The sequence below is a fragment of the Neoarius graeffei genome, chromosome 14 (assembly GCF_027579695.1).
Source record: "Neoarius graeffei isolate fNeoGra1 chromosome 14, fNeoGra1.pri, whole genome shotgun sequence".
Taxonomy (NCBI): Eukaryota; Metazoa; Chordata; class Actinopteri; order Siluriformes; family Ariidae; genus Neoarius; species Neoarius graeffei.
The window spans coordinates 61003937-61030311 of record NC_083582.1 but is presented as its reverse complement, the minus strand read 5'-3'; the positions used below and the strand labels follow the sequence as shown (position 1 = coordinate 61030311).

The 26375-nt window shown below is 40.1% G+C and overlaps 1 protein-coding gene across 2 annotated transcripts in view; it reads left to right on the top strand.

Moving 5' to 3' along the window:
* The window catches only part of abca5 (ATP-binding cassette, sub-family A (ABC1), member 5), an 86001-nt gene that overhangs the window by 9514 nt on the left and 50112 nt on the right, over positions 1–26375 (top strand). For both annotated transcript variants that reach the window (XR_009656539.1, XM_060940164.1), the window contains exons 3-12: positions 8325–8514; positions 10824–10991; positions 11371–11468; positions 11724–11950; positions 13141–13282; positions 13771–13959; positions 14930–15077; positions 17518–17695; positions 18144–18202; positions 18416–18526. Coding sequence is in view for 1 of the 2 variants with exons in the window: in XM_060940164.1 (XP_060796147.1) it covers positions 8325–8514; positions 10824–10991; positions 11371–11468; positions 11724–11950; positions 13141–13282; positions 13771–13959; positions 14930–15077; positions 17518–17695; positions 18144–18202; positions 18416–18526 (1510 nt within the window). In the remaining variant the exon portion in view is untranslated. The remainder of the gene's footprint in view (positions 1–8324; positions 8515–10823; positions 10992–11370; positions 11469–11723; positions 11951–13140; positions 13283–13770; positions 13960–14929; positions 15078–17517; positions 17696–18143; positions 18203–18415; positions 18527–26375) is intronic.

Sequence of the window (26375 nt, the reverse complement as noted above, 5' to 3'; positions counted from 1 at the left end):
TATGGATCTGACTTTGTGCGCAGGAGTATTTTCATGCTGGAACAGGTTTGGGCCTCTTAGTTCCAGTGAAGGGAAATTGTAATGCTGCAGCATAGAAAGACGTCCCGTATAATTGTGTCCTTCCAACTTTGTGGCAACAGTTTAGGGAAAATCCACATATGGGTGTGATGGTCAGTTGTCCATATACATTTGGTTAGAGTGTATGTCTCATTGGAATACTTCAGGAAACTGAAGATACAACTGTCTAGCATGTAGGTGCATAATTGTAGTTTGTGCAAAACCCTTGTGAATCTAGAAACTACATCAGGTTATATCTACTGCATCATCTTTCTTTCGGTGCATATGTTTTATAAATAGAGCAGTGTGGGGAAGGGCTTTTTTATTTTTTTTAAATGCCTCCCTCAGTATGTTCTATTTAAAAAGAGGTAAAGTGAAGAAAGCTAGACCTCTCACCAAGTAAGTGCCCGCTTAGCCAAATTGATTTTTATGGAGGTTGATGTGCAAGAATATTCAGTAGCTTCAGTTTTTTTAAAAACTGAGAATCCGATTTCCTTCCATATGTCTGAAGGATATACAGTACCAGTCAAAAGTTTGGACGCACCTCCTAATTCAGTGGTTTTTATTTTTATTAATCAACCCTTCATGGATATTGAAAAGGTTCCCCCAGTTGGAACGGTCAACCTCTCGAGATCAATGCCTTCGTGCCACCTGCAGAATTCTGGGGCGAAAAAACACCGCGAAAAACAGACCAGAAAAAAACAGAGATTGGTTTCACCGTGGGGCGGCACGGTGGTGTAGTGGTTAGCGCTGTCGCCTCACAGCAAGAAGGTCCGGGTTCGAGCCCCGTGGCCGGCGAGGGCCTTTCTGTGCAGAGTTTGCATGTTCTCCCCGTGTCCGCGTGGGTTTCCTCCGGGTGCTCCGGTTTCCCCCACAGTCCAAAGACATGCAGGTTAGGTTAACTGGTGACTCTAAATTGACCGTAGGTGTGAATGTGAGTGTGAATGGTTGTCTGTGTCTATGTGTCAGCCCTGTGATGACCTGGCGACTTGTCCAGGGTGTACCCCGCCTTTCGCCCGTAGTCAGCTGGGATAGGCTCCAGCTTGCCTGCGACCCTGTAGATGGATAAAGCAGCTAGAGATGATGAGATGAGATGGTTTCACTGTTGTTTATTCACAGTCCTTTCACCAAAGATAGAGCATTCAAAAAAACCTTTTATAACATCGAAAAAGCTGTTCATCTCTCTAAAAGGCAGCTGTATTTGTATGTTGTGTCTGTCATATATATATATATGTGTGTATATGTATGTGTGTGTGTGTGGGTGCATGAATGTGTGTGTGTGTGTGTGGGTGTGTATGAATGTGTGTGCGTGACCTTGGCGGTGTTTATGTGCGTGTAGGATGTGTGTGTATGTGAATGTGTTCTTGTGCTAAGTCAGCAAATCACATCTTAATTCCATCAATATGAGTGAAACCTTGGATCAATCATAAGCAAAATATCCTGTATATATATTTCATATCAATAGATGTTCTTAACAACTCAGCAACTCGGCATTTACGCACGACAAAGCGCGAGATGTTTTTATGACAATTTTAAACAAAGACTATGTTTAGTCTAACAAAGAAGTCTCTTCTCCACTGGACGAAGGTCAGGTTACACAGGAATAGTTTAAAATCACTGTTATAGTACAACCCCGATTCCAAAAAAGTTGGGACAAAGTACAAATTGTAAATAAAAACGGAATGCAATAATTTACAAATCTCAAAAACTGATATTGTATTCACAATAGAACATAGACAACATATCAAATGTCGAAAGTGAGACATTTTGAAATTTCATGCCAAATATTGGCTCATTTGAAATTTCATGACAGCAACACATCTCAAAAAAGTTGGGACAGGGGCAATAAGAGGCTGGAAAAGTTAAAGGTACAAAAAAGGAACAGCTGGAGGACCAAACTGCAACTCATTAGGTTAATTGGCAATAGGTCATTAACATGACTGGGTATAAAAAGAGCATCTTGCAGTGGCTCTCAGAAGTAAAGATGGGAAGAGGATCACCAATCCCCCTAATTCTGCGCCGACAAATAGTGGAGCAATATCAGAAAAGAGTTTGACAGTGTAAAACTGCAAAGAGTTTGAACATATCATCATCTACAGTGCATATTATCATCAAAAGATTCAGAGAATCTGGAAGAATCTCTGTGCGTAAGGGTCAAGGCCGGAAAACCATACCGGGTGCCCGTGATCTTCGGGCCCTTAGACAGCACTGCATCACATACAGGCATGCTTCTGTATTGGAAATCACAAAATGGGCTCAGGAATATTTCCAGAGAACATTATCTGTGAACACAATTCACCGTGCCATCCGCCGTTGCCAGCTAAAACTCTATAGTTCAAAGAAGAAGCCATATCTAAACATGATCCAGAAGCGCAGACGTCTTCTCTGGGCCAAGGCTCATTTAAAATGGACTGTGGCAAAGTGGAAAACTGTTCTGTGGTCAGATGAATCAAAATTTGAAGTTCTTTATGGAAATCAGGGATGCCGTGTCATTTGGACTAAAGAGGAGAAGGACGACCCCAGTTGTTATCAGCGCTCAGTTCAGAAGCCTGCATCTCTGATGGTATGGGGTTGCATTAATGCGTGTGGCATGGGCAGCTTACACATCTGGAAAGACACCATCAATGCTGAAAGGTATATTCTAGAACAACATATGCTCCCATCCAGACGACGTCTCTTTCAGGGAAGACCTTGCATTTTCCAACATGACAATGCCAAAGCACATACTGCATCAATTACAGCATCATGGCTGCGTAGAAGAAGGGTCCGGGTACTGAACTGGCCAGCCTGCAGTCCAGATCTTTCACCCATAGAAAACATTTGGCGCATCATAAAATGGAAGATACGACAAAAAAGACCCAAGACAGTTGAGCAACTAGAATCCCACATTAGACAAGACTGGGTTAACATTCCTATCCCTAAACTTGAGCAACTTGTCTCCTCAGTCCCCAGACGTTTACAGACTGTTGTAAAGAGAAAAGGGGATGTCTCACAGTGGTAAACATGGCCTTGTCACAACTTTTTTGAGATGTGTTGTTGTCATGAAATTTAAAATCACCTAATTTTTCTCTTTAAATGATACATTTTCTCAGTTTAAACATTTGATATGTCATCTATGTTCTATTCTGAATAAAATATGGGATTTTGAAACTTCCACATCATTGCATTCCGTTTTTATTTACAATTTGTACTTTGTCCCAACTTTTTTGGAATCAGGGTTGTATATGTAATAGTCTAAAATAATAAAGGATCTTAAAAAGCTCTAAAATATTAAAATCATAAAGTCTTAACACCTTGTGTAGCAATAAGGCTAATATAAATCTATAAAACTAACATGAATCACTTAATGCAGCTTTAAATCTAACATTCAATCATTTCAAATTCAACACTGAAGAGACTGGTTAAATCTAACAATCCTAAATCACGTGTAGCTATAAAACTAACTTAAATCATGGCTTTAAATCTAACAGGTATGGATTACTACAGTTGTTGAATAGGGCTATTTACTGTGTTTTTATTGATGAGGCACACTGGTTAACTGAAAAGCATTCCAGGTGATTACCTCATGAAGCTGCTTAAGATAATGCCAATAGTGTGCAAAGCGTCATCAAGGTAAATCGTGGCTACTTTGAAGAATCTAAAATATGATTTTTTTAAAAACTTTTTTTTGTTTGCTGCATCATTCCATACATATTCCATGTGTTATTTCATAGTTTTGATTAGGGATGTTAACCGATGACCGTTTGACCGGTGGTTGACCGAATCAATGTCAACTGGTTAATATTTTTTTGGTTGTCGGTTAAAAAAAAAATCAATCATTTTGAAGCTGCCGATTTTGGAGCAGAGAACCTGGAATTCTGTGTTGTAAACGCTTGGGGCGTGCCATGCGGTGTAAGGACGACAGCTGACAAATCAGAAACACCTATTCAGTCATGTCCCGCCCTCCCACCCCAGTTGAAAACAACTGCCACTCGGTGAGAGAAAAGTGTAGACACAGGCTTTTCAGCTTACAAATTACTATTCTGTTTTTTTTTTTTAATTATTATTAGAAGGCACATCGAGTTTAGTCCTGCCTTGGCCAGTGCGTTCTGAAAGTATGTTTCCGTCTGTAGCCAACAATGCATGTTATTGCAGATCATATCTCTCCACACAAACTAAAGGCGCAGATGCCGACTTTTTCACGGCTGAATCGTGCAGATCCGATTTTTTTTTTTTTTGGGGGGGGCGTTGGAGTGTCTGAATAATTTCATCAGAGTAAATTCTGTATTAAAATTACTAAATAAGCAAATGCCGTTGAAATTATTCAGACACTCCAATGCCCCCCCCCCCCCCCCCCCCCAAAAAAAAAAATCGGATCTGCACGATTCAGCCGTGAAAAAGGCGGCATCTGCCAAAAGGCGCACCGTTTGCATCCCTGTTAAACTCTTAGGTTAACCGGCTAATGAGGCTCGGTGGTCAGTCAAGATTTTTTTTAGTTTTCGCCATCCCTAGTTTTGATGTCTTCAGTATTGTTCTACAATGGAGAAAATACAACCCCGATTCCAAAAAAGTTGGGACAACGTACAAATTGTAAATAAAAACGGAATGCAATGATGTGGAAGTTTCAAAATTCCATATTTTATTCAGAATAGAACATAGATGACATATCAAATGTTTAAACTGAGAAAATGTATCATTTAAAGAGAAAAATTAGGTGATTTTTTTTTTTTTTAAATTTCATGACAACAACACATCTCAAAGTTGGGACAAGGCCATGTATACCACTGTGAGACATCCCTTTTTCTCTTTACAACAGTCTGTAAACGTCTGGGGACTGAGGAGACAAGTTGCTCAAGTTTAGGGATAGGAATGTTAACCCATTCTTGTCTAATGTAGGATTCTAGTTGCTCAACTGTCTTAGGTCTTTTTTTGTCGTATCTTCTGTTTTATGATGCGCCAAATGTTTTCTATGGGTGAAAGATCTGGACTGCAGGCTGGCCAGTTCAGTACCCGGACCCTTCTTCTACGCAGCCATGATGCTGTAATTGATGCAGTATGTGGTTTGGCATTGTCATGTTGGAAAATGCAAGGTCTTCCCTGAAAGCGACGTCGTCTGGATGGGAGCATATGTTGCTCTAGAACCTGGATATACCTTTCAGCATTGACGGTGTCTTTCCAGATGTGTAAGCTGCCCATGCCACACGCACTAATGCAACTCCATACCATCAGAGATGCAGGCTTCTGAACTGAGTGCTGATAACAACTTGGGTCGTCCTTCTCCTCTTTAGTCCGAATGACACGGCGTCCCTGATTTCCATAAAGAACTTCAAATTTTGATTCGTCTGACCACAGAAGAGTTTTCCACTTTGCCACAGTCCATTTTAAATGAGCCTTGGCCCAGAGGAGACGTCTGCGCTTCTGGATCATGTTTAGATACGGCTTCTTCTTTGAACTATAGAGTTTTAGCTGGCAACGGCGGATGGCACGGTGAATTGTATTCACAGATGATGTTCTTTGGAAATATTCCTGAGCTCATTTTGTGATTTCCAATACAGAAGCATGCCTGTATGTGATGCAGTGCCGTCTAAGGGCCCGAAGATCACGGGCACCCGGTATGGTTTTCCGGCCTTGACCCTTACGCACAGAGATTCTTTCAGATTCTCTGAATCTTTTGATGATATTATGCACTGTAGATGATGATATGTTCAAACTCTTTGCAGTTTTACACTATCGAACTCCTTTCTGATATTGCTCCACTATTTGTCGGCGCAGAATTAGGGGGATTGGTGATCCTCTTCTCATCTTTACTTCTGAGAGCCACTGCCACTCCAAGATGCTCTTTTTATACCCAGTCATGTTAATGACCTACTAGTGCATCTCAAAAAATTAGAATACCATGAAAAAGTTCACTTTTTTTCTTAATTTAATTCAAAAAGGGAAACTTTCATGTATTCTATATTCATTACATGTAAAGTGAAATATTTAAAGCCTTTTTTGTTTCAATTTTGATGATTATGGCTTTATAGCTCATGAAAATCAGAAATCCAGTATCTCAAATTATTAGAATATTCCCTAAGATCAATCAAAAAAAGGATTTACAATACAGAAATGTCCAACTTCTGAAAAGTATATTCATTTATATTTTACCATGAATTACTGTATCAATGTGGTGTGGCATGGAGGTGATCAGTCTGTGGCACTGCTGAGGTGTTATTGAAGCCCAGGCTGCTTTGATAGTGGCCTTCAGCGTATCTGTATTTTTGAGTCGGGTGTTTCTCATCTTCCTCTTGACAATACCCCATAGATTCTCTATGGGGTTCAGGTCAGGCAAGTTGGCTGGCCAATCAAACACAGTAATATCATGGTCAGCAAACCATATGGTAGTAGTTTTGGCACTGTGGGCAGGTGCTAAGTCCTGCTGGAAAAGGAAATCAGCATCTCCAAAAAGCTCATCAGCAGATGGAAGCATGAAGTGCTCTAAAATCTCCTGGTAGATGGCTGCGTTGACTTTGGACTTGATAAAATGCAGTGGACCAACACCAGCAGATGACATGGCACCCCAAATCATCACAGACTGTGGAAACTTCACACTGGGCTTCAAACACCTTGGATTCTGTGCCTCTCCACTCTTCCTCCAGACTCTAGAACCGTGATTTCCAAATTAAATGCAAAATGTACTTTCATCTGAAAAGAGGACTTTGGACCACTGAGCAACAGTCCATTTCTTTCTCTCCTTAGCCCAGATAAGACACTTCTGACATTGTCTCTGGCTCAGGAGTAGCTTGATATTAGGAATGCGAAAGTTGTATCCCCTTTCTTGAAGATGTCTGTTTGTGATGGGTCTTGATACACTGACATCAGTCTCAGTCCACTCCTTGTGAAGCTCTCCCAAGTTCTTGAATCAACTTTTCTTGACAATCCTCTCAAGACTGCGGCCATCCCTGTTGCTTGTGCACCTTTTCCAGCCACCCTTTTCAGCAATGACCTTTTGTGGCTTACCCTCCTTGTGGAGGGCATCAGTGATCATCTTCTGGACAACAGTCAAGTCAGCAGTCTTCCCCATGATTGTGGTTGTGTGTACTGAACTAGACTGAGAGATACACTGTGTTCATACTGTTTTACTCCAACTCGAAATGAAATATTCTAATATTTTGAGATGGGTTTTTTATGTTTTTGTACTGTATGCCATACTGATTAAAATTAAAATAGAAAAATGCTTGAAACATTTTGGTTTGTGTAATGAGTCTATAATATATAACATTTTCACTTTCTTAAATAACTGATGGAAAATATTGAACTTTTTCACAATATTCTAATTTTTTGAGATGCACTAGTATTGCCAATTGACCTAATGAGTTGCAGTTTGGTCCTCCAGCTGTTCCTTTTTTGTACCTTTAACTTTTCCAGCCTCTTATTGCCCCTGTCCCAACTTTTTTGAGGTGTTGCTGTCATGAAATTTCAAATGAGCCAATATTTGGCATGAAATTTCAAAATGTCTCACTTTCGACATTTGATATGTTGTCTATGTTCTATTGTGAATACAATATCAGTTTTTGAGATTTGTAAATTATTGCATTCCATTTTTATTTATAATTTGTACTTTGTCCCAACTTTTTTGGAATCGGGGTTGTAGTCAAAATACAGAAAAACCTATGAATGAGTAGGGGTGTCCAGACTTTTGCCTCATACTGTATATTATACATTGGTGGATTATCTAAGGGCGGGACGGTGGTGTAGTGGTTAGCACTATCGCCTCACAGCAAGAAGGTTCTGGGTTTGAGCCCAGTGGCCGACGGGGGCCTTTCTGTATGGAGTTTGCATGTTCTCGCCGTGTCTGCATGGGTTTCCTCCGGGTGCTCTGGTTTCCTCCACAGTACAAAGACATGCAGCTAGGTTAAGTGGCTACTCTAAATTGTCCATTGATCAAGCTTGGAGAGGGATGGACCTCTGCCGAGTTTACATGCCCGAAACACACCAGTGATGGACTGTTAAATGTCATCAGTGGTGCCCCTATGGCCCTTGCCGGCTATGGGACGAAGAAAAAGATTATCTAAACTGCTGAGCTATATATTCCTATCCTGACTTTTTACAAAGATTTTTGTGGTATAAGCCAGAGCCTGAGATACTTGGATGGGTTACACCACTCTGTAAAAAAAATTTTTTTTGCAAAAGTGTTCTCTGCATATCGACCATATGTAGGACTTAGTTTGTGAAATAATTAATTTCTTCTTGGGTTCTGACTCGTTCTCAATGTATTTTTTTCTCCCCCTCTCTGTCTCTGTGTGCAGGAGCTGATCCTTCCTCTGCTCCTTTTGGGCCTTCTCATCCTTATCAGCATGCTGAACCCCCATACCTCTTATGGCAGCACCAGTACTACTGAGCTTGAGGATGAGCAGTACCTGTCATTCAAAGGCCTGGGCTACACCCCCATAACAAATGTTACAAGTCAGATTATGGAGGAGGTGGCACAAGAGCTACGTAAGTCTCAGTACCTGGATTATTTATTTATTTATTTATTTATTTACTTGCTTACATTGAATATATAATTAATTAGACATGTAATGATTCACCCAATTCATGATTTGATTCACAATATTGGGTTCACGATTCGATTTTCCTTTGATATTTTTGAGAAAAAAAAATTATTACCAAAAAACACATTTTATTTTCCTGTTTTGTCAACTTTATTCCTTTTGTTAAATAAAAAATAACCTTTTGTTTCATTTTTCAAAATAACCAAAAATAATTATTGGGCCACATTTGTCAAGGTTGGAGTAAAACGTAGTAGCCCATTAAATAAGAATACTCCTTTGACTAAAACTGAAACAGGTTAATAACAAAAAGCCCTTTTCTTAATAAACTTTCTGAATAAAATTTCTCAAATTACCTTCATAAAATAAAATTCCCTCCACTTGTTCTCTTTTCTTTAGCTTGCAGAAGTCTGTAAAAAGATCTCAGTTTCTTATTTAATCTATTTGTACAGTCAATTGCACAACAGCTCTTTGCCATTTTAGAGCTGGGTCTTTTTTTTTTTTTGGTGTGTGTATTTGTGGCATTAGAGCTGTGTTACTTCCACCCAGTCAGATGCATTCCTGCTATTGTATGTTATTGTGCGCTCTGATGTCTAAACAACCAATTACTGCTAGGAAAAACTAAGAAATTAAACAGCCTGATAATAATCATGATTAATTTTTTATTTCATCAGTTCGAATCGTCATAAATTTGTATGTATAGTGATTTATTGTCGCACAATATATTATTACAGTCTGGGAAATAAGGAATTTTAAGCAGTCTGTCGCAGGACAGACAAGCCTGAAATGTCTGTCTGTCCGTCCAAATTTCAGTCTGTCCGAATGACGGGCCAAAGGCCTGGAACAATGCGGCCGGGTGTCCGGGGCCCACCTTAGGGCCCTAGAAGCTGAAGGGCTTTAGATGCCTGGAGATGGCTTCTCAGCTATTTCCATGCACATTTTTGTGATCTTCAGAGGCCAAATTACGCTAGACATTAGTTGAATATAATTTACAAGAAAATGTCAGAAGATTCAAGAAAAACATGCTTAAAGTTCTACCCAAGAAAACAGTAGCACACCCAGGTCTGTTCCATGTCTAGAAAAAAATTATGGGGTCAAGGATGTTCCAGTTAATTGCAACTTACTGGTACTCGTATGTAGGTGCTATAATAACACTCATGAAACATTGTCAGCAATGACTATTTTTATACTATGTTTATAATAAGTCTATAAGAAATTTAGTAATTAACAATACAGCTATTCTTACAGAATAGACTTAAAAGTTTGAGCATGAGATTCGAAGTAACTTTGTAACAAAATGCCTTTTAAAATGGCTCAAAACTAGACATGGTGATATTATTTGCCATTCAGACGAAAATCTGCTGCACTAGAACTTGGAAAATAGAAGAAAACACCGCTAAAGTGAAATCACTCGAAACCGAAAGAGTGAAAGTGATTATCATGCTGTTATCATGTGAACAGTCAGAATGCGGAAGTGGGTGCTCAGCGCTCCGACTACGGTGTGACTGAGTAAGGTTACTTAAATTATGTTTCATCTAATTTAGGTAATTTAAAAAAAATATAATAATATTTGGCAGTGGGCACATAGGAAAGTATAAAGTTTCTGCCAATATGTTTATCATGCTTGTATGATTAAAAACTCGCGAAGATATTTATCTAAATCCATGACCTACTCATTCTAAACCTGCTGAGCTTCGCCTGCAAAGCTCTCGACTCCAGAGGGTTAAAATACGATGGAAAAAACGCTTTGTCAGGGTCCAAATCCTGTAGTAGTCTATTTTCTTTTAACGTTAGTGGTATACCGACCCAGCTGATAAGTGTCACGTGGTGTCATGCCAGAATGCAGTCGTACTCGCTGATGAGAGGCGACTTGTCATTCATGAAGAGCGTTTGCAATCAGCCAATCACAGGCTGTGTTATCACACATTGTATTTGCCCAGTGCAATATTTGGAAGAAAACTAGAAGTAGGTTAGACCCATATCGCTATAATTTTTCATGGGCCATCCGCTTTGATGCTTTTGAAATGCATACGGACAAATGCGAAAATTACCAGTCAATGTCTGCCGATCCGGCCTTATTTCGCACACTGTAATTACGTGCCGATAATTAATGCTAGATTTTTGCTTTGTCTTAGATTATATAGAATTTTTGCCTGTAATTCCGTTAAAAGTTTAAAAATAGATTAAAATTAAAAGTAGGTTCCAGCCGGTTCAGATTTTGATTCAGTTGATGCTTTTATGCGGTTATGGTTACAGACATGCAGGACCGATTGGAGATGTTCTCTAGTGAAGAAGATCTGGAAAACGCCAGCTTGTATGAGCCAATTAACTATGTGGGCGTGGTGTTCCTTGATAAAATGTCCTATCAGCTACGTTTCCCCTACTACCAGGTCCCTTTGCCTAGTGACTACACTGAGTCAAATGGTAAGAAAGACAGCTTAAAGAAAAGAAAATGCATAATCATAAATCACGATCATACCCACATTGTTGCAGCAACAGAATTATTTCTGATAATCTAAATACGAGTATGTAACAGTTTGATGATCAATAGCAGTTTAGTTAGAGTCATTCATCGTTTTTCTATACTGGTACATATAATACTTAATGCTCATACTCCTATAGGATTGATGTATGCACATCTTTCTTAGTCATATAATTCTGGAATATTTAAGTATCTGTCTACACTAATTACCATACACCCAGGGATAGTTTGTTCTTAACCTACCATATACTTGAAATGTGCTTTTAATATATGTTAGGTTATATGCTTAATACTGTACCCTTTTTTTTTTTTATTGCACAGCAAACTGTTATGCCAATTCTTTAAATTGCTATGCAGCAAACTACTGGTACTCTGGGTTCATACGCCTACAGTCACTGATCGACGCTGCTATCATCCAGGTTAGAATTGCCAAAAAATGTTGCATGTTTTGTAGATTGGCTTAGTGAGTCTCTTTAAGTTTTGTTTAAATTTTTTTTTTTTGGACAGCCCTGATTATTATTATTTATTATTATTATTATTATTTATTAACCACAGTCTCAAGAAGTATGTAGTACAATCACTAAATGAATAATAAACGACTATTCTAAATAAATTTAATAGACTTAAGACAAATGCATGTTTCACTGAAACACGATCACTCTGTGTCGGCGCAGATGCAGACAAAGCGTTCAGCATGGAGAGAACTGAAAGTACGTGTGGTAATGATGGGTCACCCAGGCTCAGTGGAGGTCCAGAAGTTTCCTCATGCTCTCATCTCCATCTATCTAGTGCTGGCCTTCACACCGTTTGTCTCCTTCCTTATTGTCAATGTAGCAGCTGAGAAAGAGCATCGACTCAAAGACACCATGAGCATGATGGGACTGTATGACACTGCATTCTGGTAGGCAAGGAGGTTAACAGGCTGAGAATGACTAATGCTTTAGTTTGTTAATTGATGTAATCCTCTATCTTATGGTGTCTGCATAGAGCAATTAGAAGTATTATGAAATAGTTTTTCATTCTAGGAATTCCTCATTTAGCATGTTGTGAGACTAAGGCCCTGTCCACACGGCAACGGATTCAGGTGAATCTGATAAAATTGTTTATCGTTTCGGCCTGGCGTCCACACGGCACCGGCGTTTTGGGTGCCCCAAAACGAAATCTTTTGAGAACGGGTTCCAGAGTGGAAAGATCTGGCAACGGCGCCATTGCGAAGTCGTCTGGATGAGTAGAACGGATTTGTTTACGATGACATCACAACCACATGTGCTTCACACCGGGTAGAAGTGTAACGAACTCGATGCGAGTTGTCAACAAATCCTATAACTTGGTTCATGAACCACGCTTACAAAATATTTTCACTGTGAATATTTATTGTGTAATGGTGCAAAGTGAGAGAGAGAGTGAGAGTCAATCCCGCCAGCAAAAATAGGGAAAAAAAAGGAGCGATCTCACCTCTTCAGATGTTGATTTAAGTCCTACAATACATTCCTCAAAAAGGGCGTAGAAGAACAAATTAATCCATCAACGTGTAGCATTCAATTTATTCCGGACCATTAAAGACGCCGCCTTCCGCGTAGAATCATACGTCATCCTCGCCGCCATATTGGATAGGTCAAAGCGGAGAATAAAGATGCCTCATTCATGTGCTGCGTTTAACTGTACCAACAGGTTTGCCGTCCAAACGAGATCACATGTGATTACCTTTCACATTTGAGACTGGAAAAATACTTTTCATTGTATTTGGTCATTATAACGTAATTTTACGAACAGATTTTTCTGACTTTGTGGCTAATATGAAGTCTCGCGCATAATAGTTTATGCGCATGCGTCCTTACTACTTCTATTGTTGTGGTGTCTCCGATGGGACCGTCTTACAGCGCACGTAGAGGTGTGGCATGTGTATTGCATCGTTTTCAGCAAGTGTTGCGTTGCCATATGTACCTGATGTTTTACTGATCCGTTGCCCATGTGGACGCGATATATTTTTTTAAAATCTCGTTGCTGTTGTCGTGTGGATGTAGCCTAAGAGATGCAAGTATCTTTGATAAATGTTACGTGTGTGTGTGTGTGTTTTTTTTCCACACGCAGGCTTTCATGGGGTCTTCTCTATGCTGCCCTAGTGACCACAATGTCTGTTCTTATGGCTATTATTGCGACATGGACCCCTCTCTTTTCCAACAGCAATTTCCTCATCATCTTCCTCCTCATTTTTCTCTATGGAATATCCACTGTGAGTTTAAATGAGTCTGCTTTTCAGCTACACTCATTGCAGGATGAGTTAGAAAAATCAGTTAAAACAATGATTTAATTTAAATGGCACCTGCTGATGTACTTGTTTAACCTTGGGCCTCTTTTCATTTCATGCTCTGTTAGACATTCGAGTTTCAAACGATGGGCCATTTTCTGGTTCTTTTAGTTTCATTCGCTTTTAAATGTTCATTTTCTCACAGTAATTGTGCTTTTTTTTCTTTCTTTTTTTTTTCTTTTTAAGTTGGCATGACAGCATTTCCAGTGCTGCCTGGGTCATTTGGTTTTCTGAAGCATTTTAAAACAAAAGTCTACTGTTCTTGCACTTTCCCAAAAGCCTTATGTTAAATTTCTCATATATCTTTAAAAATCTGTCATTGTAAACACAAAGATTTGCTGATGTTATAGCTAATCATTTTTATCATGCTTTGATCATACAGTTTACACTGACTTTGGTCTCTTTCTCCCCAGATCTTCTTCTCCTTTATGCTGACTCCTTTATTTAAGAAACCCAAGTTTGCAAGTACAATGGGCTCCATGCTGACCCTGGTGTTTGGCTCTCTGTCTCTGTTTACTGTGCTGATGAGGGACTTTCCTCAGCTGGCTGTCTGGCTACTTTGCCTGCTTTCCCCCAGTGCCTTCTCAATTGGTATTGCACAGGTAACTCCCCCACATACATGTCAGTCCAGTTAAGCTTGTACTGGAGCAGAAAAATTTATGTACAATTTATTAGTGACTTAAGTACTTTCAGAACACTTACCTGGCACTTAGGTTCATAGAAATGTTCTTTTTTTTTTTTCTTAAATAATGAACCATGAAACCACATTAGTTTAACATAAAAGTGTAACTTGTTAAAGTGCATATTCTGGACCATTTTTTTTCTTTTTTTTTTTTTATATGAAAGTATGTCCCTTTACACACTCATCCAGAAGGGTAATTTTGCACAAGGCCATCTGTCTACAGCAGAAAAAAAATAAAATAACAAAACGCGTCTGGAAAAATCCCAAGGGAATCTGGAGCCAGATTCGTGACGTTACCTGCAGAAGCGCCAGCAGGCCGCGAGAGGTTTGCACGGTTTCAGTGCACAGCCTGTGTAGACCAAGCACTCCCATTTCTCTCTCTTTGTCCGGTCTTTTGGGAAACGATGAGTGCTAATCCCATCATGATTGGTGTTGCTACACCCTCCTACGATACATCTGTTAACCATTTTAATAATTACGCGATAACGTTGAAGAAATTTGCAGAAAACCACCAGGTCGTTTTCTCATAAACAAACCAGCGCTGACGTAGGATTCAGAGGGAGGCGTCCCGCACGCGATGTCACGAAAATCAATGTTTGCCGGGAAATCCAAATGCCAAGTTTTTTCAGAGGCGGCCCAATTCGCCTCAAATGGCTTGATTTTCAACTGAATTTTTCTGGTATTGCGCAAGGTAAAAAAAATTGCACAAAATGCAAAATGTTCCAGATATTTGACCAAAGTTTAATATAAAATAGGAGAATTACATTGATCTTGCTCCTGAATTTACCTGTGATATGCACTTTAAAGCAATACCACAGTAGACTAATAAATATATTAGATTTATTTACCACATTCTACCTTTGTGTAAATCTAAATGTTTTCGTGTGTAGGTGGTGTATCTGGAGGCACAGGAGGATGGGGCAGTCTTTTCCACTCTGGCTAATGGCCCTCATCCACTCTATGTGCCACTGCTTATGCTTTGCTTAGACTGTATCCTCTATCTACTGCTTGCTATTTACCTAGAGCAGGTTCTGCCAGGTGAGACTCAGACATACATAATTCCTTCTAATGGTCTGACTCATCTGTCAAACAATAATATTCATTCAGAATCATCCTCTCTAGCCTCTGGTATACATGTTCACCATTTCTCTGCAACTGCATCAGCCTAATGTTGTACAGCATTGTTATATGGAAACGAGTGTTTTATTGGGAAATATACCACTCATATTTTTCATATGGCTACGTCTGGGACATGGAGATCCAAAACTGTGACCCAAATCTCTATAGGCCACTCACTAGGAAATCAGTTGTTTTGATAAATGTGGATACTTTGTGAATGTGTCTAATAAAAATAACATCCTGTGCTGCCTTGAAGATATGAAGTTTATCTTCTCATGTTGAAAAACTCGCATTTTTCATACTAAATACATCAATATTTCACTACAATGACACCACTCTGTTTTTTCTTGCTGACTAGACACGAGTTGTCAAAATGGCGAACTGGTTCAAAATTAAAATTCTTTTGATAAACTTACCTTTTTTTTTTTTTTTTTGGTGGATGTGTCTGTATAATATAAAGAACATTTACATAGTTGCGCGAAGATACGAAATTTATCCTCTTGTGTTGAAAAATGCTTCACTCACTTGTGAATATGTAATAAACTTCATATCTTCACGCAACCGTGTAATATCCTCTATTTTTTTTCGCGGTCCAAATCCTGCGTTTTATTCCAAATCCTGCGATTTATTGGCTGGCGAGCGGGTCCATATCCTACGGTACAGACCCCTGTTACGGACCTCTGACGACTCGCTCGTTCACAACAACAAACATAGAATTTTTTTTGTCAACATTTATCTTTTTTATAAGATTTATTTATAAGATTATCAAAAATCTTATAAATGTTTGCCAGCATTCCTCAGGAGAATAGCATTAATTTTACAGCATGGATAGCGATAACGACAGTGTTCACAGCAAAAGCGAGTTTTACTACCCTGAGGAAGAAGAAATAAAATAAAACATTTCAGGAGAAAGCTAAAAATCTGTAATTTGTTAACGCCGAGCAAAAACATGGCTGAATCCTGAATGACTCCTATTTGTATAAATAGGGGACTACATAGGCGGCAAAATATAGTGTTTTTTTTTTTTTTTCCCTTCCATGGAAGTGCACTTGTATACTGAGGAGGAAGCAATTTGCATTACAGCCGTGAATGAGGATTCAAAATGGCAGCTCGGCTCGGTTTTCCCTTTCGGGTGCTCTCGTTTTCTGTTAGAATTTGGTAAAGAAAAAAATTTATATATTATTTACCAGCTTAAGGTCGGTCCGTATGGTGAAATACCGTGACCTCGGCCTTGAATACTGACCTCGGCCCAGAGGGCCTCGCTTGGTACTTTCAAGACCTTGGTCACGGTATTTCATTATACGGACCTCCCAGCTGGTAAATAACATGTATTTATTTTTTTCGCTGTCCAAATCCTGCGATTTATTGGCTGGCGAGCGGGTCCGTATCCTACGGTACGGACCCAGTTACGGACCCCGGTTACGAACCTCTGGCGACTCACTCGTTCACAACAACAAACATAGTAGAATTTTTTTGTCAACATTTATCTTTTTTATAAGATTTATTTATAAGATTATCATAAATCTTATAAATTTTTGCCAGCATTTCTCAGGAGAATAGCATTAATTTTACAGCATAGATAGCGATAACGACAGTGTTCATAGCGAAAGCGAGTTTTACTACCCTGAGGAAGAAGAAATAAAACATTTCAGGAGAAAGCTCAAAACCTCTAACTTGCTAATGCTGAGCAAAAACATGGCTGAATCCTGAATGACTCCTATTTGTATAAACAGGGGACTACATAGGCGGCAAAATGTAGTTTTTTTCCTGCCATGGAAGTGCGCTTGTATACCGAGGAGGAAGCAATTTGCATTACAGCCGTGAATGAGGATTCAAAATGGCGGCTCGGCTCGGTTTCCCCTTTCGGGCGCTCTCGTTTTCTGTTAGAATTTGGTAAAGAAAAAAATAAATATATTATTTACCAGCTTAAGGTCGGTCCGTATGGTGAAATACTGTGACCTCGGCCCAGAGGGCCTCGATCAGTACTTTCAAGACTACTTACGGACCTCCCAGCTGGTAAATAACGTATGTATTTTATTGTATGTACATCTGCACATATCTGCACTTTGTTCCATGTTTCACTGCATGTTGTACTGTGTGTGTGACCAGTAAAACTTGCATTTGGTTAGTAGTTCAGTTCCATGTAATGGCGAAGTCCAAAAGTCATACTCCTTTATCGCGACCTTCCTGCAGTTTGTCTCCTGAAGCAGGTTGAGGTAGCTTTTATGGGTCAGTAAGCTTTACAGTGACATATTTGTACAGTGCAGCACTGTTTTACTTTTCAAGCAGGTGTATGAATGTTTTCTAATGTACTTTCAAATGCGTAGCCTGAGCTCAACTAATTTCTTCCTGCCTGTAGGTGAGTATGGAATGCGACGCTCCATGATATACTTCCTGAAGCCTTCTTATTGGTCAAGACGCAGGAAGCGCTATGTGGAAGTGAGCTCTGTATATGAGGCAGAGGTGAATGGAACTCCTACAGCTGATGAATCAGTCGAGCCTGTTTCTCCTGAGTTTAGAGGCAAAGAAGCTATCAGGTACCAGTTCTCTCTCTTTCAACTTGTGAACAGCAGTGAACATTATCTAATGGGAACAAGGAAGGAAGCTAAAGAAATGATGCAACAAGTATACATGCAGTGCTGTTCCATGTAACATTCTCACACCTTTTTGACTTGATCCACTAATGAAGAAATGTAGTGAGTGCTATTGGGGATGATTGTCAGAGGTCACATGTCCTGGTCTGAAATTCAGTAAAACTTGCTGAGATTGATGCCAGTGATACTGCATCTTGCTGAGACATGGCATGATACCAAACTTTCCATTTAATATATTATACTGCATCTTGCTAAGACGTGGAATGCTGCCAAACTTTCCATTTAATTTATGATTCTACATCTTGCTGGGACATGGCATGCTGCCAGACTTGCTGTTTAATATCTGGTTGTGTCTTAATGGCATGCTCATTTTATTTCTTTACCTCCTCAGGATCTGTAACATCCGCAAAACCTATAAAGGTAAAGACAGCACAGTGGAAGCACTAAGAGGTGGGTCTAATCTCTTCTATGCTTGTTTATTTTGCATAGACCAGACATCAAATTGACATCCTTTTCATGTGGTTGCCTGTCATATGTTGCAAAATATGCCAAAAGTTCCAAAACCCATCACTGAAGTCTACTTCTTATAATAGCCTTGTTTCTTTTGCCTGGAAAAGCATCATGTCAGTAGAAGCTTTCTTTGTAATGTTGCCTTGATTTTAGGGTTGACCTTTGACATCTATGAAGGCCAAATTACAGCTCTGTTGGGTCACAGTGGAGCAGGAAAGTCTACCCTCATGAACATCCTGTGCGGAATTTGCCCTCCAACAGAAGGTGTGATTTTAATTCAGATTGTCATTTGTAGGCATGTAACAATTCAACCAATATACAATCTGATTTAGTTTATGATATTGGGTTCATAAGTTGATTTTTTTTTTTTTCCAACAATATTTTTGAAAAAAATATTAAATTAAGAAAATTGTATTACCAAAAAAATTTGCAAAATTATTTTCCTATTCTTTAGTCAAAATCAGTGTTATGGTCGTATATGCAGATAAGTTTCTCTGTACAATGAAATTCTTTCTTTGCTGCCCACTTTGACTGCAGGGAGGATAGTAAAGTTAAAAATAAAACTAAGTTGAAAGTACAATCATTCTGATACATTTATTAAGGTAAAAATTACATGCAAGTAGGACAATATACTACATTAAACTAAAACCAAGGATAGCACAACAAAGTGTAAAACTATTTTATTTCCATTGTGGTCCTAAGAAAAGTTTCAGGATGGCGCTGTGTTGACTGTTTAATAATGGAATCAATACTAAATTTGTACAAATGGCACTAAGTAGAATTAAAAAAAACTTTAACGGCACAAAAAACCCCAGCGAAATTGCTAGCTAAACATGGATATAAAAGGCAAGATATAAGTGTGTTATAATGCACCCAAGAGTAGCACCATGTAGTGAACCTTACCTTATCACAGAACGTGCAAAAGGCTAACCGCAGGCCAGTTAAATTAATCTGACCAGAATAATTTAAAACCGCCCACTCGCCGCTGTCTGAAGACAGTTAAATAAATGACTATTTACTTTCTGCTTAAAACTAGAGAGGGACTGGATTGACCAAATGCGGTTTGGCAGATTGTTCCATGACTTAATGGCATTGAACGCACAAGTTTTTTTTTTTTTTTTGATCGTGGCTGCCAGACTTGGGTATAGACCCTTTTCAGTCACGTGACCTTTGTAAACGTGACCACCATTTTGGACATGTAGCGGACTTCGGCTCAAATTGGTTTGAATGCGAGGAAGGCGACAAACGGAGAACATACAAGAAAAAGGAGCGAGATGCAGAAAACACCTTCGCTATCCAGTGACGTAGGGCATTTACAGGGCGAGCAGAGGGAGAAATAACAGTAACGACACATTAGCAACGCCGTACAGAAATAACGGTTTATGGCACAGACCCTTTCGGTTCTCGCTCATCTAGCTGCTACAATGACTGCTTAGACTGCAACAATAATACCTAACACACATTTAAGTATCCGTCGTAAAGACGTGAAACTCGAGTGACGAGTGTGTTCATTGATAAGCTAACACAATCTAAAAGTAGACATACCATCACACTGCCCTGGCGCTGTGTACAGTTTACCTTCTATGGTTTGTGCACTCACTATTTGCCATTACTTTCTCCAACCGTTGTTACAGATTACAGGGAACGGCCTGGATTTAAGAGACAAATACATGTTCCTCTTGCTTTGAACACTTATTTGTAGGCAGTGCTTAATTTGTAAAGTGGGAGGTCCCGGAGCGCAGAGGATGAGGGGCTCCGGGTGCGGGAAAAAAAAAGGGGGGGCGTGGCGCTGCGCTTCTGGGCATGTTTTGTAATGACACTGCAAATTAAGTTCATCTGCAGATATTTTGTGGATGTCGTTTCATGAGAGAAATCACCAACAAGACAGATATCAAAATCAGACATTAACACTAAATAAACTTGCATTTTTTAATTTAATTATTTGGTTTTTTTTTTGTTACATAGTCAAAAGAGGTGTCGGATCACCGGATCCAGTGTAAATAGCTGTCGGAGCCAATGCCCGAGGTTCCGGAGCGCGCTCCGGCTTGCTCCCCCTCAAATTAAGCGCTGTTTGTAGGACACTGCCTCTGATCTGTCCTACAGTCTACCAACAGCAAAGGAACACAACGCTAGCTAATGTCGTTAGCTAATAGCTACTACAGAAGAGCAAAGAGGTTACAATGGGTTATTTTAGCCTATTTGGTTACACACTCGCCGCCACAGAATGTTAACAGCAATGTAATGCCTTTTCTGGCTAATTTTATTCGTCTTACCGCCAACAAAGTGGTCACTACACAAGCGCTGGTATGCCGCTATCCATCTTCTCCGTCGGTCAGCATCTACCGGGATCCGATAAAATGATAACCCTTGCCTTGTTTGTTGATGGTTACTACATCCAGGTGCACAACAATATAGTGGCATGATGGAAGTCTTGCTGAAAATAAACACTTTCTTTGCTGCCGTTCCTCAATGCTGGCTGTGGTAAACTACTTGTAGTACATGTCCAAAATGGTGGCCGCGTTTGTCGTGATGTCACGTGAAAAGGGTCCATAGAGGATGTGCAGTCACGTGACCCGCACATGTGTACTCCGCCATATTGGACGGCATCAGGATTGTTTACCTTGCGCGAGCGTAATGGATCCAGGGAGTAATCCCCAAGAAAATTTGGAAAATACCCCATCTGCATCGCGCGATAACTTGTCTAAGTTTGTTCAGCATCTTGAAGGTGACGTGAGGCAGCGTTATGTGGAAAAGTGTTCCAGGTTGGGGATTGCAGATCTGTACAACTTGCCGCAATCCTTGTTCAGGGAAATTCGGAGCTGCGGTGCCGGCGATTTGCCCGATCTGGCCTACCACGACATTTACAATTTTCTCGTAAATCGTGTTACACTGGCAAAGCCCTCAAAGCTTACAAGAGCCTGGAAGCTTATAAATATTTTGTTGCGGGATGGGTATCTCAACTATACCTCTGGAAGGTTCCAAAGAAGAATGTCTGCTTGATAACCTCACGGGTAAGTGGCATTAAGACGTTTATCATAAAGAGACTATGCAGGATGTTTTATCGTAAGAATGTTCGAAATCTAAACTCAGTTCCAGATAATGACAGGGTTGTAAATATGTATGTTTTTGTCTGAAAAACAGTAAATCAGAAAGCTGCGCACGTTTGCGTGGAAGCTGCGCAAAAGTGCAGCTTTCTGATTTACTGTTTTCTTCTCATACTTCCTGTTTCATGGACTGTAACGGCATTTGCTCATTTAGTAATTTTAATACGGAGTTTACTTTGATGAAATTATTCAGACACTCCAACGCCCCCCCTAAAAAAAAATCGGATCTGCATGATTCAGCCGTGAAAAAGGAGGCATCCGCCGTTTGCATCCCTGTTTAAACTCTTAGGTTAACTGACTTTAACCGGCTAATGAGGCTCGGTGGTCGGTCAAGATTTTTTTTTTTTAGTTTTCGCCATCCCTACCATGGATTGGCCTTTCAAAGGCATATATGAGCCAAAAAGGTAAAACATTGTCATAGACTAGGCCAGGGTAGCAGGGCTAGGCATAGCCATTTTAAACGTTAGAGATCAAGCGGACTAACGGCCACAAACACTGTACTGTCTAGTTTCTAAGTATGCAGTTATCATTCAATCCGAAAATCAACTTAACAGATGTACTAGGAGTATTGAATTAGAAGATTACACCTACCTGATATGAAGTGTTCACTACAAATTGGGCTGGTAGAACTAGGGTACCAGTTTTCTCTTCGCACAGCGGACACTCATTTTGCGCGTCTCTCCTCATCTGCAGGGAATCTATAAAATGACAGGTCCTTCTTTTGGTCTTGTCTATTGGTACAACCAAATGCTGAACAAGATATAACCATTCTTGAAAGATCTACTCCCACACACTTGATAATTAGAACAGGTTCGTCTAAGTTCTATGCACGGCCATGCTGTCCAAGATGGCAGATAAACAAATATCACGTGACATCACGAGGTCACGTGATATTTGTTTATCTGCTCTCTATTGCCAGAGAGTATCGACTAAACCTAGTGTAATGAGTATGGATATCTGTCACTCTAGTTATGTCATGCTGCAAGTATGAAGGTGAAAGGCCATTCAGGACTTTAAACAGATGAGTTAAACCAGAATACCATACCCTTTGCTCAACAGGTAGCCACCCAGCCTTTCTAAAATCAGATACAGAGAAGTGTGCTCGTGGATCCAAGCCAAGGATGAAGCGTATCAACTAATTTTGACAAATCTGAAGGCTGTTTATTTATTTATTTATTTATTTACTTATTTCCTGGCCAAGCCAAAAGACCAAGAGCAAGAGGCATAGTTCTAGTGACACTGCACTAAAGCTGTAGCTAAAGTGCGCCGTGCACTTTGACTGAGAAAGTGTGCTTGTCTGTAGAGGAATTTTAGGCGAGAATTCGCAAGCTATACAGTTTTCTTGCTTGTAATTTCTCCATTAAGAATTTGCTCCAGGGCACACCCCAAGTAGTCGACAGAGTCTTTTGGCTGTTATTTCAGCCCCATTACATGTAATGTTTAGTTGAGACCTTTTTCTAATTTTTCTCTTGGTGCCAAACCAAATCGATTCCGTTTTGCCCAGATGCATTGAACGTTTATTGAGAACCAACCATTCATTAATCTTTTCCAACTCCCCACTCAATTGATTTTCAATGTACTCCGTTGATCTTCCTGAAACTAATAAAGCTGAATCGTCAGTGTACAGCAAAAACTTCAAGACACAGCTCTCTGCATGTCATTAACATGGGTCAAGAAAAGCAGGGGCCTCAAAATCGAACCCTGCGGAGTCCAGTGTACAATATATGTTCCCAGGGTTTCCCATACATGGACCATTGTGTGGCACAGCACCACACAATGGATTCCTATCGCCACACAGACTCGCGATTTTGAAAAAAACAAAATTCCGTTGCGTATCGTTCCATTCATTCATAGTGCTCTTTCTTCTCGTTCACGCGCGCGCGCACAGAGAGAGAGAGAGGCGTGTATACAGGCCTGCTGTTGCGCATATACCCGGACTGCAAGTAGGCCTGTTAGGTTAATTAAAAATAACGCAGTCTTTCCGATTCGCCTTCCGACCCCTTATTTTAAAAGGTAGCCTACGTCGTGCTCGTGATGAGCTTTATCATAGCTTTCTTGGCTTACATGAAACGGACATCCCTGAGTCAGGCTATAAACCAATTTTGATGTATACAGTAGCAGCTTGACGCGAGGAACCGGCCTTATTGCATTATCCCGTTTATCCCGCTTCAGCATTCATGTAAGTTATTAATAATGGCTTGACATTCACAATAAACAAGGATTTCCCACTAGCCTAAATAAAATGTTATACTCGCGGGGATGCCTAGTTGATGCTATCTGAAGCATAAAGTCTGAATATTTTAAGAAACATCTTTATTAGCTTTATTGGCGAAGTAGATAAACCATCACTGCATCACTGATACGCGCACACACTGGCAGCTGATTCGCCCACTCCTCCTCTCCACGCATACTGCTCACATAGGGCACTTGAGTTTTTTTTTTTTTTCTATTTTCAGGAAGCCACGCAGAATTAAATGTTCTGATAGGGCATGCAGGCTTTGCACCAATTAGGGTAATGCTTTTTCATTATTGTTAGTTGCCTTGGTGTTACCTTAAGTGGTTTCTTACATCTAATTAAGATATTTTATTATTATTTTGTTGTTACATTATACTATTTATTTCATTTTAGTATTGGTTGAGGTAAGTGTTGAGTTCAATATTTAAAATAAAAACCTCCAGCTTGTTTTTTGCAATTTATTCCTTGAATGTCAACTAAAGAATGATTGAAAGATTGCCACCAAAAAGGCAAAAAACTAAGGTGAAAAACTAAACTTTAACTTCAATTTTGGTGAGTAATTTTCATAAATTTTAAAAGACAGGTTTTCCACCAACATCAAGCCCAGCAACCTAATGGCCTGCCCTGTAATGTAGAGGTGGGTCGAGGAATGAAACCAGGCAGGGTTCTGGTAAAAATTGTTTTAGCTGTCTTCTCTTAAAGAACTTAAAAGAATTTAGATTGAACTGAATAATCTCAAATGCTTTAAAATAGTCCCAGCAGGTGACTCTGAAGAAAAATACCGTGTGTTTGAACACCGCCCGCTGTAAACACTTTGCATACACCCCAATGACCGACTCCACTGACTGCCACAACAACACCGCGCATGATTCCCTCATCGGCACAGTGGAGCACCACAAATTGCTACCTGGTCTGTGGGAAACACTGTGTTCCAGTGCAAATATACACAGCCTAATGTGCCATGTACAATTTACTCTGTGAACTTAATGTACAGTGCAGTATTGTTCAACCGCGAGTTGGCCTAGTGGTTAGTGTATCCGCCTTTTGATCAGGAGATCGCTGGTTCTACTCACGGTCGGGTCATACCAAAGACCATCATAAAAATGGTACATACACAGCTGCCAACTACTACGAATAAATCGTATTTATTACAATTTGTCATCTTGATTACGAAAATACGAATTTACTATAATAAAATACCATTTTGCCAATTTTCATGGGTCATTTTCAAAGTCCATCACCGGTGGGATTCGTATTTGATAAAACACCGCTTCGTTCCAAGCGGCAGATACTACGCCAAATTTCATTGGCTATTGCTTGTTCTCTCAGCCAATCAATGATGCTATTAGATCATCCATGGCACGCTATCATCTGGCCTTTGTTCACGACGTTTCTGAACAAAGCATGGCGTTTCAAGCTTTTGTTACGAATATGTATTGTAGTACTAATCTCTAAAGAAAGCATGGCTAAGGGGAAGGGCCAGCGCTTCAAGGACTCGTACCGAGAGGAGTTTCCCTTCATTTCCAAGTCAAGTAAGGGCGATAATTCATTTTTGTTTGTGACTAATGAATGAATGGTGTTAGATATTGGCAAGTTTATGTAGTGCAATAACATCAACTGTTGACTGAGTAAGCTCTAGTCTATTTCTCTAATGTGTACTTTGTCAAAAGTTATGTGCCAATTGCATTGTTTGAAGTTTTTGCCTGATTCACTGACTATTTTCATACATTGTTGAAAAGAACTTTGCAGGTTAATGTAAGATGATAGTTTAGTTTGTAGAATAAATTTTGTCAAACTATTTTGTTTTAGTGTGATTTTTCAGGGTAGTTTTGCTAGAAAGCTTTGGTGGCGGGGGGGGCTTCCCCCCTGACCCCCCACCAAGACTCAGTACCCAACCTTGTATTACTATTTACAATTTCGGAATGTTGGCAGCTATGCATACAGATGCGAGTGGGGAGTCAAACTCTTGCGGTTACCAGAGGACTAGCCCCCCACTGCAACCCTAGCTATGTAATAGGCGAGAGGCTGAGGGCTACGGAAATGTGTGATTTATATTTGGGGGGGGGGTCAGAACTGTTGATCAGCCCAATGACCTGAGGATAGAAGCTGATTCTCAGTCTAGAGGTCCTACATTTCATACGTCTGTAGCTCCTGCCAGAGGGTATGAGTGTGAAATGACTGTGCTGGGGGTGGGTGGAGTCTTTGATGCTGCTGCTGGCGCTTCTGTGGACTTTCTGGTGATGGATGTCCTGCAGAGATGGTAGTGGTGCCCTGATGATCTTCTCTGCAATCTTTACCTCTCTCTGGAGTTGTTTGCAGTCCTTGGTGGTACCATTCCCATACCACACTGTGATGCAGCTGGGCAAGATACTCTATGATGCAGCTGTAGAAGCTGCAGAGAATCTTCTCTGACATGCAGCACTTCCTTAGGAAGTACAGTCGCTGTTGTGCTTTCTTGACCAGCTGGGTGGTGTTACATGTCCCAGTGAGGTCATCACTACTGTAATGTGGATGCCTGGGAATTTAAAACTCCTTACACACAGCTTATCAGTGGTTAGCGAGGTTTCCTCTCCCTCCTCATGTGCAGTATAATTTCCTTAGACTTGTCTGTGTTGAGAGATAGATTGTTACTGTCACACTATTGCCGCTTTTCCACTACAAACGCGGCTGAGCCGTGCCGTGCTGAGTTGGGCTGAGTCGAGCTGAGCGGGGCTGTTGGAGTTGCATTTCGACTACAACCGCGCTGAACCGTGCTGGCTGGAAGTGGGTGGAC